This window comes from Diadema antillarum, unplaced genomic scaffold (assembly GCF_040938485.1).
Source record: "Diadema antillarum isolate AM-2024a unplaced genomic scaffold, OU_Dant_1.0 scf00000127, whole genome shotgun sequence".
NCBI lineage: Eukaryota > Metazoa > Echinodermata > Echinoidea > Diadematoida > Diadematidae > Diadema > Diadema antillarum.
The window spans coordinates 747,959-761,822 of NW_027271016.1; the positions used below are offsets into that span (position 1 = coordinate 747,959).

Below are 13,864 nucleotides of genomic sequence, written 5' to 3' on the forward strand. Positions count from 1 at the left end.
CATGATACCTATATTCATATTCCCTAATATGTTTCTCCTGAATTCAGTTTTATATATGAATTATATATTTGTTGCAAAACATACAGTGATACACCTTGGCTTTCACAACCAATATACACATTTAAAAATTGGTAAATGACAGTAACAACACTGAAACAACCTTTGACCAACATCAGCAGCTAGCACTTGGCATTCTGTCATGGACAAAACCATGACAGGGTCACATCCCCCACACAAGCAATGGATCTTTCCCTGGAACACATCACTCAATATGACTCCCGGGACATTCCATTTTCACACCAGGGGGTGCCATGTCAGACTACTCACAGGCATGGATGATGTTGAGCTTCGGCTGTCCTCCCTCTCAATTAGGTCTCCGTAGTCGCATTCACCTTCCTCCTGCAAGTAGCGTGAAAAAAAGTTTAAAAATCCATCTTTTTCATTTGACAACATTATTCATGTTAAAAGATTACAAACAGGGAGTTATTGGTACTACAAATGATGCAGAGACATTTATAAAAATCCATAACTGGATACCAGTTCCAGTCAAGTTGCACCACAGTTTATGTCCTCAAATGAAGCATGTCTAAATTCACTTCTTCAAAGGGTAAAGCTACACATTCCCTTTTCTACGGCTATAAAAGAACTTCATTCTGTCCAACTCCTTGCATTGTAACAGAGTGTACATTCTCTCTTGGCATAAAGTTGAATGCCTATGTTGAATTACTACTGTACACTATACATGGTAGATTTTGCACTGCTTTTAGTTTCACGAGTTTCATGGGTCAAATGATTGTAAAGATTTAACAACTTGCACATGTACAACGTAGGGCCAATTGCCTCCCTTTTAAAACACAAATGCCCTGTACATTGTCTCTAAGATGAGAAATCATTAACTTTTTTCCTAAAAGGAAATTATTTCATCTTTATTTCATCATGGTCGTTCTAAATATTGTGAGTACAACCCACTAACAAAATTGTTTTACAAGGCCCGATCTGCAAAATACTGTACGCAAAAAATATATGGCATATCCAGTATACGCTTCTTTCATTGTCATTACATATAACACAGCTTTCTGTTCAGAAATGCAGGGAAGCCTGTAAGGCTGAAAAATGCCTTGGGATTAACCTGCTCCTTACTACTGCTTAATTTCTACTTCTTCTCCTGTGAAAACACTCATCTTACCTGTCCACATGGCTCGATGAGGATGTCTCCAAATGGTGAGATGGGATTCTAGATAAATAAACAGAAACGAGAGGGGTGAGACTTTTTAGATACACTACATCGATTGGCGTGGATATTTCACACATTTATTAGCACTACCCTCCACTCACATGCACTGCTCAAAGTCCTTGGAATAAATACAAATATCAAGTCATCTCTTCTCATTCTCTGGTTCGTAATGAAAACACAGCAGAGATATATTTGAAAACTAGAAATGTCGCTATGGCGACTGATGCCTCCGCCATAATGCATGATTCTCCCAATAGGTGTATAGTACAATGTCTTCACAATGTGTGATGACAGTTTCACATAACTGGCAAAATATTGATATGACAGGTTTGTCAGAAATGTCTTGAGTGTTCACTTTCCTCAAACTGGGTTTGCTATAATTGTCTAAGAGTGCAGGTACAAATACATGTATTTGGGGAATTGAGGATTTTTACTTGACTTCTGACCGACCCTGTTATCAGTTTATGCATTGAGTAATTTTCAAGGCATGAAGAAAGAGTGTAATTACAGTACAAAATATTTTTTTTTTTATTTAAACCTAACCTTTGATCCTTAACCTTTGACCTCTGACCTTCTGGCTGGAAATTTCCCAGAGAATCTCCATTAGGTATATTAAGTTTTAAAACTAATAATGCAAGCATTGTATATACTAGTATATGAGGGAAACAGTAAAGTTTTGAAGAGTTGACCTTGGCCTTTGACCCCCTGACTATTGACCCATGACCCCTAAATTCCCTAGATAATCTCTGCCAGTCAGTACATGCATATGTACCAAGGTCCATGAAGATATATTGAACCATTTGCGAGAAAAGTGAAATTGCAACATCTTCACCTAACCTTTGACCTTTTGACTTTTTGACCTTTGACCTTATGACATGAAACTCTCTCTGGAGAATCTTTACACAGTAGTACATGTCTACACTAAGTTTCAATAAAATACCTTCTGGCATTGCATAGATATGGGGGAAATAGCAAAATTTTTAGCATTTGACCTTGAACTTTTGACCTTTGACCTCTTGCCAATGTCACTAAAATCTCCTCAACTAATTGCCCCATCATACATCATCCTTGGACCAAGTTTGGTGAAAGCTGCTTCATCCAGTTTTGAGTTATCACGTAAACAGATAAATTTTAGGATTTGACCTTGATCTTTGACCTTTGACCTCTGTCCGATTTCACTAAAAACTAATCATGTAATTGTCCCATCATACATCATCCTCGGACAAAGTTTGGTGAAATTTGCTCGATCCAGTCTTGAGTTATCGCGTAAACAGATACAATTTCATGATTTGACCTTGACCTTTGACCTTTGACCTTTGGCCGATTTCACCCAAAATCTAATCAAGTAATTGCCCCATCATACTTTATACTTGGACCAAGTTTGGTAAAATTCCAGTCAATATTTCTTAAGTTATCGCGTAAACGAATGCGGACGGACGTACGGACGTACAGACGTACGGACGGACGGACAACCCGAAAACATAATGCCTCCGGCACCACTTCGTGGCGGAGGCATAACAACATATATTTGTTGATGTTTCAACACCATAAGAGCACTGATACTGAATAAACTTTGCAGCTACGCCTTGTATTCAAAGAGAAAACGGAAAGGAAATAATCCTGATTGGCAAGAGAATAAGAATGCTTTATCTTTCTTTCCACATTACTATCACCCCTGTTCTTTCTCTCTCTCTTTCTAAACTTCATCCCAACCTCATATATATATCTCTTAGTTCATTCATGTCTTTCTGTCAACTCTATCCATGAGATTATTTAACTTCCTTTCCATTCTATCTTTCTCTTTCTCTCTCTTTTCTACATATATAGTTAACCTTTCTTTCATCTATCTTTCTTCTCCCTTTCTTTCTTCTGTCTCTTTTTCTTTCATTTTTCCATCCTTGATTTTACATCCTATCATTCCTTCATCTTATCTCCTATCATCCTTCCTTTCATCCATCTCTGTCACCAGCCATACCTTGGATGTCGAGTGGAAGCGGATGAGTTCATTCAGGCTCTTGTGCACTTGAGGCTCTCCAACCACTACATACTTTCCATTGTGGAGCTGGTCTATCATGAAATGCTTGCATCGGTCTTTGCCTCTGTCAAATCAAATCAAATCAATGGTTTTGTTTGGTCAATACAGTGGTCAATACAGTAAGCATTAGAAGAAAATAGGCTTCCCTTTCTCTCAAGATATTGAGAATGGTAAGAATGTGGTAACAAAAAGATGAAAATGATCATGGTAAAAGTAATATTACATTTCCAACACAAGATATGAATTAGCAAGTTTTTGATACCTGACATATTGGATGCACTTGATTTCCCTTCATCAAGCATAACTCAACTTTATTGACCCCCACCTCCCCTCCCCCCCCCCCCCCCCCCATGATAATCTCTGTGTTTACCTCATGATCGAGAAACTGTAATGAACACTGTTTTAATGTGGAAATACATGGATTGGCATAAAATACAGGCAGTCTGAACTGGCACTTTTTCTAAGATTTCACATCATTACGGGATTGTATATTAATACATACATGTATATATATATACCGAGTGTCCCAAAAAAAGCGGAACGGTGGATTTTCAGTACCTTGCGGTCTAAAAGTTATATATCTTTTGACATCATTAGAAAGAACATCTCCCGCAGAAGACTATGATACCAAAATCATCAAATTTGGTTCAGTACTTTTTATTCTACGCCAATTTCTGAAAATGCAGTCATTGCCAAATTTCGCCGGATTTTTGCGACTTATGAGATAATAATTTGAGTGCACTACGCGATCCATACGGTGAATATTGTGTAAGCTCGGTGATCCGTGTCAACAAAAGATACAGCTTTCACATTGGGAAACCCGTGTGTGTGTGTGTGTGTCTGTGTGTGTGTGTGTGTGTGTGCGCGCTCCCAATATGAAAGCGTTATCTTTTGTTGACATGGATCAACGAGCTTACACAATTCACCGTATGGAACGCGTGTCGCACCCAAATTATTATCTCATAAGTCGCAAAAAAATGAAAATGACTGCATTTACAGAAATTGGCGTAGAATAAAAAGTGCTGAACCAAATTTAATGATTTTGGTATCATGGTCTTCTGCGGAAGATGCTCTTTCTAATAATGTCAAAAAATATATCACTTTTAGAACGCAAGGTACTGAAAATCCACCGTTCCGTTTTTTTTGGGACACCCGGTATATATATATATATATATATACACAACCATGACAAAGAATTATTAAATGGCTGATTTGTTGAAAAATAGAACACACATATGATACATCACGTTTGGCTGAAGTGTATATTTTTATAGCAAACAACACTAAGCTTTGCCTAGTAGAAAACAAAGGGGTTTCATTCACTTCCTTTACCTCAGTGACAGGGAGTAGCCAAAGCGACTTTCACTGACTCGGATCAGGTATGAGCCAACAGGTTTGGTCCTGAGCAAATCTTCTGCTTGCCTGTTGAAAAGAGAAAAATAAACAAACTACAAGGTACATTGTCGTACCAAAAAGCAAACTCTACACTCCTGAAATTAGCTTATACAGATTTTAATCTTTGAATACAATTTGAAATGAATGTCACCATTTTTTTTTACTATACTGAACACGTCTTTGCAAAGGAGAATGTGCAAATTATAATGATACATGAATATCTAAAATTATTTGATATCACAATTATGAAGCTTTAATTTCTACAGAACAAACAGTAGTTGCAAATATATGATTCCTTAATTCTTTGCAACATTCTTCTATGTTCTTCAAAAGTGAGAAAGAAGGAAAAACAACCTACAAGCTTTGTTGCAGGTTCATAAGACATATTTCAAAACCTGTTCATAAGATTAAGTAACAAAAGTACTTGTGTGCATTTCAATTAGAATTCATTTTCCACATTATGTACAGTTGCAAAAACTCTTAGTTTTGTAATGAAATATTAAAATTATCTTTGAAATTACTTCATATTCAATTTTCAGCATGACAAAAATCATTTTACAGTGTAATTTGTAAACAGAGAAAAATGCTGAGTAAAGATGGCCATAGGAATGCAGACTCTATTATACCCTAACAATTGAAAAACTTAAAATATTTGAACAATGTGGTGGATAACCATGGGACATCAAGTTAGAATATATACATCTTGAAGAAAAATCAACAATACAGTGTATGTGTACTTGAAAAAAAAAGGCTTTCTACAATTCCTTTTAGATTTTCTTTTCTTATTAAGCCTACAATCCATACAACACATTTCAACTCACTTCTTCCACATTAAGTCTACTGTATAAGCTGTTATTTTCGTGAGGGTTTAATCTTCGCGAATTTTGCGAATCATAGTTGGATTGCGAATTTAACAACACGCGAAAATATTGCCATGCGCTAGGGTAATAATGCATTTACATTAGCGTTGGCATCAATTCGCAAAAAACAACATCTTCCGAAAACGTCTGTGACCTCATCATTCGCGAAAATATCTGTATGGGAAAATAACAGCTTATACAGTATCTCATCTACAAATAAAGAAAAAGAAAATCTTGGACTGAAATGCTAAGCCTGGATTAAAGACTATTTGACTCCTCTACTGACCTTCGAGTGATGATGCCATGGAACCAGGGGTAGAAGGCTCCGCCGTCCTTCCTCAGCTTGGTGGACTGCGTCTGTTTGAACCACATGACCGAGGCGGAGCGAGACCCTGGCTTCCCAAATTTGGCGTTCTTTGTACGGATGAACTCATCGTCGAGCACATCATCTTCGTCGTCGTCATCATCGTCATCATCATCATCATCATCATCTTCTTCCTAAGATTAGGACAGTAGGGTAACAAGCATTGGGAGGAAAGAAATAGTTCTCAGTGTGCCACGGCTTGACCAAAAATATGAGACTGAGGGGACATGAAATTCATGGAGAAGTTAAGCATATTATTTCGCAGCAGCAAGGTGTCTTCACAAATTTTTCTAGTCTGTGAATTGTGACAACATAACAACCATATCCACAAAATGGCACAATTTTTACTCCTTTTTTTTAAAATGAAATCCCACACTGCCATAGCAATGTGATTGAAATACTTCATGAGATTATCAGTAGGTTATCCAAAAGCATTCTGCCCCACTTTTTTTTTATCTCACTAGATTTCTTTCTATTACTTTTTGACAAAGGGATGGCAGGCAGAAATGTTCTGAAAATGTTTCTGTTCAGAAGATGAGACAGAAATAGCAGATTTGGGAGCAATGCTTTCAATTCTAGCAGATTACTATACCTTAGGCTCTTCCTTTGCTGGTTCTGGCTCCTTGATTTCGGGAGGAGCGCTGGCATCAAAGGTCACAACCCCTGTGGCATTGTGGAGCTTCTCCACAAACTCTGAAAAAAAAAAACAAGTGGTGTAGACGGTTATGATTGGTTTTATATCCCTTACAAATTATTTCTTGTCCTCTGATTGGTAGAGGGCATCAAAAGTGACAAAACATAGACCTATTTCTACCATGAAAATCCTAGGTCCCACAATTTCCCTAGGGAAATAGTAAAATAAAATATCCCTCTGCCATGGCGATATTTGCTACGTGCATGCACACCACTCTCATCACAAGCGCGTATTCACAGTATGGATTTCCACCAAACTAGGCGTCGATGCTTTGTGAGAAGACTGTAAACAGTAGTGCACAATTGATGCATACACTTTTATGAGTAATTTTGTGCATGGAAAAAAAAGATAGCTCCAGATAAATCATCAACCACCCTCTTAACTTTTGCTGTTGCTCTTAAAATCTATTGGGAGTGATAAAAGCAAATATACTAGGCTGTTGTTCGAGGCTCTGGTTACGCTTTGTGCCTAGAGTGACTTCACTAGCACTATTTTCTTTGGGGCAGAGTACTTTTGAAGTCACCTCAAGCACATAGTTTCAACCAGAACCTCTCAGGCCTGGTATATTTGTGGACTAACCATCAGTTACATCAACAGCTTGAGGGCGGAGAGAGGACTCGGAGAAGCTCAAAGAGGATGAGCAGGTGAGGAGGAGGGGGGAAAAAGAAAAGAGGAGGTGAAGAAGAGAAGGTGGGCAGGAAGATTAGGAGGACAAACAGGAAGAGACACAGGACCAAGAGGAAGAAAGACAGAAGGATGGGGGAAGCAAAGGAAATGAAAATGAGGGGGTGGAAAGGTTGGAGAAAGAGGGGATGGAAGGGAATAAGAGGAGGGAGAGACAGAAGGAAAGAAGAGGGAAGGGGAAGAGAAGAGAAAGATAAAAGGGAACATAGTGAAGATGAATGGGCAAAGAAAGAGGTGGAGGAAGAAAGTGAGTTGGAGACTGAGGAAAAAGAAGAGGAGGAGGAGGAAGAGAAAGAGGGAAATTGGCAAGGATGAGAAGGTAGGGGAGGAGAGATGGGGATGCAAGATCTGGAGAAAGAGAAAAACGGAGGGGAAGAAGAGGAAGAGAAACACAGATGGAGGTGGAAAGGGCAGAGGAAGAGAAGATGAAGGAGTAAGGAGGAAAGAAGAGGAAGAATGGGAAATGAGAGGAGAGGGATATAAAAGGGAACAGAGGATAGACAAAGAGGGAAGGAAGGATGAAGAGGAGGACAATGAGTTGGAGAATGAGGAAAATGAAAAGAAGAGGAGGAGGAAGAGAAGAAGCAAGATTGGGGTAGACAAAGAGGTAGAGAAGGAGAGGAAGAGATGCAGGACCAAAAGGAAAGGAAGAAAGGGGAGCAAAGGGAAAGAAAAAGAAGATGAACGGGGAAAAGGAAAAGGAAAGAAGGATGAAAGGGATCAAGGCAAAGACAAAGGGGCAAAGAAGAGGATAAGGAGGAGGAGAAAGAGGAGGAGAAGGAGGAGCAGGAAAATGAAGAGGAAGCAGAGAAGCTTGAGTAGAAGGAGCTGAAGAGGAAACTGAGAAAGAGACATAGAAAAATGATTTTACCGTGGGGGATCATCTTGTCCTTCTGGAGTATCGACAGTATGTTCTTATCATGCTTGATGCTGAGAGAGGCTACCTGAGCCAGGAAAGCCTCAGCATCGGCCTTCTGTTTGACGGCTTGCTCCCTCAGTTTGCGGAACCTCCTCCTGGCCAGGAAGCCACGTACCACTTTAGTAAATTACACACACAAGAAAGATCATCTCACATCACTATCTGTACAGTTATCACACATTCAGAGACTCCAACCCCAAGCACCTTCTGATCTGGAGATTCTCCCGCCTGAAACCCCTGGCAAACTGGAGACTCAAACTTGATGTGCGCAAAGGGCACATCACAATCGCGAAGTTCCTTGCGGCCAGGGTCCTGGGCCCGCTTAAGGGCCCTGGAAGCTCTACAGTTCTAGATGCTCTCTCGTGCTATTTTTCATTATACGATGAAACTTAGTAAAAAATCATTTCAAGTGGGAGACACAGAGCCAGGGCGGGAGAAATTAAATCTCAAGTGGGAGAATGGGAAATTTTGTAAAAATGGGCTTTCGGCAGGAGATCTCCCGTGCAGGAGATCTCCCGTCGAAAGCGGGAGAGTTGGAGTCTCTGCACATTGTTAAAACATTTGCATTTAATCATATATGCACCATAAATTTGGTGAAATCCCAAGGAAATTAAATGTCTGACATTATGTATTTGCTTTCAGTGGCAGTAAGATTATTCTTTTTTTTTTCTCAAAAGGTGCTTTGTTACAATCCTATCATTGCACTGTTGTCGACTCCAAAAACATTGCTACCATAATACCTCGAATCGATGAAAATTACATAAGAAGTGGAAAAACTGCAGTTGAGGATCAGATGAGATATATATACATGTATATCATTATCACTTAAGCACTTGCATAAGGTTCAAACATCACAAATAACAAAATCAAAGGAAACGCAATCCACTGTACAACACAAGAGGGCTCTCTCATTTCTTCCCCTTTCCCTCTGTGAAGAAGTGTTTATATCACTAGGCAGGTATTGGTACTTACACCGGGTGAGGTGCACGGCGGATTGACCCATTTGTCTCATCTTCTCCTCCAGTTGGTCCTGGTGGTAGTACTTCAAGAAAACCTTGGTCTTCCTGTGAGACACAAAGGCCAAAATAGAGGAAAAGTTTGAAATATGAGCCTCAATTTGAATATAATGATTGCAAAGCCTAGCATTTCTAACAGGGTAAAAGAAAAGAAACAGAAAGACATGTGTGCAATGGAGGCTCAAGAAATAAAAGCATGAATTGAGAAAAACAGCAATATGATAATCTAGCATGAAAATGCATTTTTCATCATGGTACAATAATGGTAAATGACCTATGAAACCATTTTTATGTACAACAGAATAATGTTAATGAAATGTCATTCTTGTTTTTCAAATGAACTAACAAAAGCCTTGGAAGAAATTTTTCAGAAGTTATTTCATAGCATATACAAAATCTACTTCACACATCTTGAAGAACAGTCACAGCGCTAAAGTCTTGGAGCACTATTCAATGTGTCAAGAGAGCAATATATTGGTATATGATATGCCACAAGCTAGACTGATAGCATTCATTGTTCATATACAGATGACATTGTGAGGACAATGAGAAAGGGAGATGTATACATGGGGGTTCTATACACCTCCCCTCCCCCCAAACTTCAGCCACTGAACCCAGTTCCACTTACCCCACCCGCCAATCCTTGATTCCAACTGCTTCAAGGATCTTGGTGCAGCCTCGCTTGTCCATGGCCAGTTTAGGGCTCAGGGCAAGGACCTTGTACCTGGGGGAGGTGATAAAAAGGGTCCACAGAGGTGTCATGCATGCACCCCTCAATTCAATCTACTAGTAATATCATGCATGATCATAAATCATCTTTTTCACCATGCCATGAAATGAGTGAATTTATTATGCAGATTTTTGTTCAAATACTTCACATACTTCAACTTCATGTATGATTTCCATGAAAAAATACAGATATAAAATGAAATCAAATTGATAATTAAAAATCAAAATCAAATTCTCATTATCCTCTCCAACCTCAAAATCATAACCATCACTTATATCTTTTCTCTAATCAGTAACATCATTTTAATTGTTATCTCCACCATCAAGTTTACTACTAAAATCTTCCTTTCTATTTTTCCATCATTACCATAAACACTATGTAATACAGACTTGTATAACTAACTTGTATATATACCAACATGTCTCCATTTCGTTCGTATCATCTTCATTATCATCATGTTCCTCATCCACGTCATAGTCATCATCATCATCATCACCACCATCACCATCATCATCATCCTCATCATAATCATCATCATCATCATCATCATCATCCTCGTCATAGTCATCACCATCACCATCACCATCATCCTTGTCATAATCATCATCATCACCATCATAATCATAATCATCATCATCATCATCATCATCGTCACAATCATAATCATAATCATCATCATCATCATCATCACCTTAGTCATTACTGTTGAAATGACCAGCAGCATCATCACTGCTATCAAGGGTAATTCATTCCCTCTGGAGCCCAGGTCTTGGTGTCATCTTTTGTACAATATGCACATGATACCACTGTCAAATTAAAAACCTTCCGTGAAAATAATCAGGCACTTTTACCTTCTCACAAAGTCAGCAAAGAGAGGCCGAATGGCATATCCCAACCTCCTGATTTTTGTTGTCTCCAGCATACCAGTGTAACGTAGCTGTGTGGGGGGAATCAAAGGGAATTTTCAACGTATAAAGTGAACATAACAGAGTCAGAGGAATATGTTTACGAGCAATGTCGGCTCTGACCATATCACAGGAGTGATAAAGTTTTAGTGTTTCTTGCTTGATATTTTTAAACATACATGATCACAACTTCAGAAAGATAAAACATTTTTAAAATAACTACAACATGTTTTTTTCACACCACTTTATTATGCCCTCATCTTTTCATTTCCAAGAATTCCATGACTCCTCTAAAGAATGTATGCAGCTGGACCTAGTAACTGAAAAGGAAAAGTTTGGAATCATAAAACTTTATAATATGAGGGCTGCTGTACTAGTTACTGTGTAAAGGAAGTTTGGAGTTGTAAGATTTAATATGATTGTTTGTGTCCATGTTTTAAATCCACCAATCTGATTCAGAACAAGAATTAGGGTGGTGTGAAATGTATTGTGTATCACTGGCAGTATACATTTTGGTATGACAAACAAAACTGCAATATGAGAAAAATTACATGTCTAAATACAAGAAAAGTATCACTGCAATATGATGAACACCTGTATACATACTGGTCAGTGGTTAGTAATAATGCAATCGCCTGACTAATGTAGCGAGGTTTGAAATCGTTATACATGCACTGCGAGCAGTGGCAACACGTCAGTTAATATATTTAACTCTTTATGTGCCACGTTTGCACGTCCGACTCAGTCGACGGCGTGCCAACTTCGCATATTCCGCTCAAACGCACAAACCCGCCCAAACTGATCGATAAATTGCCAAATGCCACAGAACAATGAAAGCGTTTCACACGATTCCGTTCCTCTCGTCTATAGCTTGCATTCTATGTGGTGGATGACTAACAAGCAGTGTTTCATACTGGATTTGCGTGCAAATTCTAAGTTTCTGTCACTGCTGTGTGTACAAAAGTCGTACATTTACAGTAATGTATCTACCAGGCATTTGAAAGAAAAGCAATTATAGATTTGTCATAGAATTTACATCAATGCAAAGCTTGGCATTTTCTCTACAACTTTGCTAACAATGTCTACAATTTAACATAAATTTATAATTATTATATTGATTTTAAAAACAGATTTTTTTTCTCTACGTATGACTACGCTGGTGTCTCAGAATAATGTGGCACACGGCGGTTTCCACCATGGCACATAAAGAGTTAAAGAATCCGATTGTCTTCTGACCGGATTAGAAAGAAAAATATGAGTATATCTGCAGACCATATACAGTACTATAACATATATTGCCTTGTCTATCAATGTGTTACAATACTAGACAGTCCCTTAGGAGATATATTTTCCCTTTGAGGCAATATTTTTCCTCAAAGCTGCACGCTTTAGGAAAATAAAATCTCTAAAGGAAAATACAACTCTCGTTGGGATGTCAAGTGTAATATTACACCCATAAAAAGCAATATCTTTATATCACACATCACTGAAACAACAATGATAAAGACATAGAAACAACTTTTTGTTACATCAACAGTACAAATCCACGAATGGTAACATCAGTTATCAGAACATCATAAGAATTGCTATCAATCAAGCTGATGCTAGATCGTTAATTGACACATTTGTTTTGACTCACTTGTTTCATGCAGATAGCACAATTTGAATTCAATCGTACTTTTTTTAACAGCTTTATACACCTGTATTTACCCATTTGTATCAGAGACTCTGGTACCATGTACAACCATGGAGTTCAGACTCTTCAAAATGGAAACATAGTTCATCAGTTTCTTTAAACAGTAGGGAACTTTAGATCTGCAACACAGACGTTAAAGGGATCGTATAGTTTTGGTTGAGACCTTATTTCAGGTTTCTAACATTTTTTGATGAGATAATGAGAAACCTCTCATGAAATGTGAAAGAGCACGTACAACAATAATTCTATGAGAAATTCAACGTTTATTTGATGAAAATTGGTTTTGAAATGGCTGAAATATTAAAAAAGAGCCATTCTTATAAAGTGTGGGACCCACACTTCATTACGCTTGCTTTGTTTTACTTTGTTTTTGGATGTTTCAGTCATTCCAAACCCGATTTTCATCAAATAAACTTTGAATTCCTCTTAAAATGGTATGCTCTGTACTATATCATAAGTGTTTTCTTGGTATCTCGCAAAAAAGTTAAAAGCCCAATTCTCATCTCCACCAATACTGTACCATCCTTTTAAGAGGGAAAAAAAACCTGTTCTGTACATGTGCAAGACCGGTTTAATATCAAAATCAATCTTGCGTCGTCTCGAGTTTTCACATTCAACGAAACCATCATCTTAACTGTCTGCATTACATATCTAAAACTTGCTACTGTCTCACATCAACAGATTGAGAACAATACACAATACACAGAGGAAAGGGCATTATCCGATACTATTCGCAGTATGAAACTTATTCCTGAAAGGGAGCCCACAGCCTTTTTCATAGCATGAAACTTACAGGAATTGCTTACCATGAAAAAATTACACGTATACTACATGCACTGGATTGCACAAACAAAAACTTTCGCATGCATTTTACTTTAGTGAATTGCTACTCCCCCTCGCAAAATTCATGGAAGTTTCATGCATACGAAATTGTTTTTTTTTTAATGTTACAGTACACTGTACTGACCTGTGCCGTGACATACTTGTCCTCAAAGACCCTGGCAGACTTGGCTGTGTTTGGCTTGACACAGCGCACAAAGTGTGGGTTGGACAGGTTCAGCAGTTCCATCAACACACTCAGAGAATTCTGTCAATTGTAAGAATCACATAGCTTTCAGATGAATTTTTTGTTTTTCACATAAATAAATGAATATTAGTGGAAAATGAGCAAAGAAAATGGGATTTCATAGGAATAAATAAGTAAATAATAATAATAAATATGATGATGATGATGATGACCATAATGATAATGATAATAATAATAATTATAATAATAATAATAATAATAATAATAATAATAATAATAATAATAATAATAATAATAATAATATT

At 37.8% G+C, this 13,864-nt stretch overlaps 1 protein-coding gene across 1 annotated transcript in view; it reads right to left on the reverse strand.

Annotated features, from left to right (window-relative positions):
* Window positions 1-13,864, reverse strand: part of LOC139720365 (myosin-IIIb-like) — an 86,176-nt gene that overhangs the window by 10,174 nt on the left and 62,138 nt on the right. Inside the window, exons 18-28 of the mRNA XM_071631733.1 lie at window positions 13,500-13,619; window positions 10,783-10,868; window positions 9,830-9,925; window positions 9,158-9,249; window positions 8,138-8,302; window positions 6,481-6,581; window positions 5,811-6,022; window positions 4,602-4,691; window positions 3,210-3,333; window positions 1,187-1,234; window positions 328-399 (exon numbers count right to left, since the gene is read on the reverse strand). Coding sequence (XP_071487834.1) covers window positions 328-399; window positions 1,187-1,234; window positions 3,210-3,333; window positions 4,602-4,691; window positions 5,811-6,022; window positions 6,481-6,581; window positions 8,138-8,302; window positions 9,158-9,249; window positions 9,830-9,925; window positions 10,783-10,868; window positions 13,500-13,619 — 1,206 coding nt within the window. The remainder of the gene's footprint in view (window positions 1-327; window positions 400-1,186; window positions 1,235-3,209; window positions 3,334-4,601; window positions 4,692-5,810; window positions 6,023-6,480; window positions 6,582-8,137; window positions 8,303-9,157; window positions 9,250-9,829; window positions 9,926-10,782; window positions 10,869-13,499; window positions 13,620-13,864) is intronic.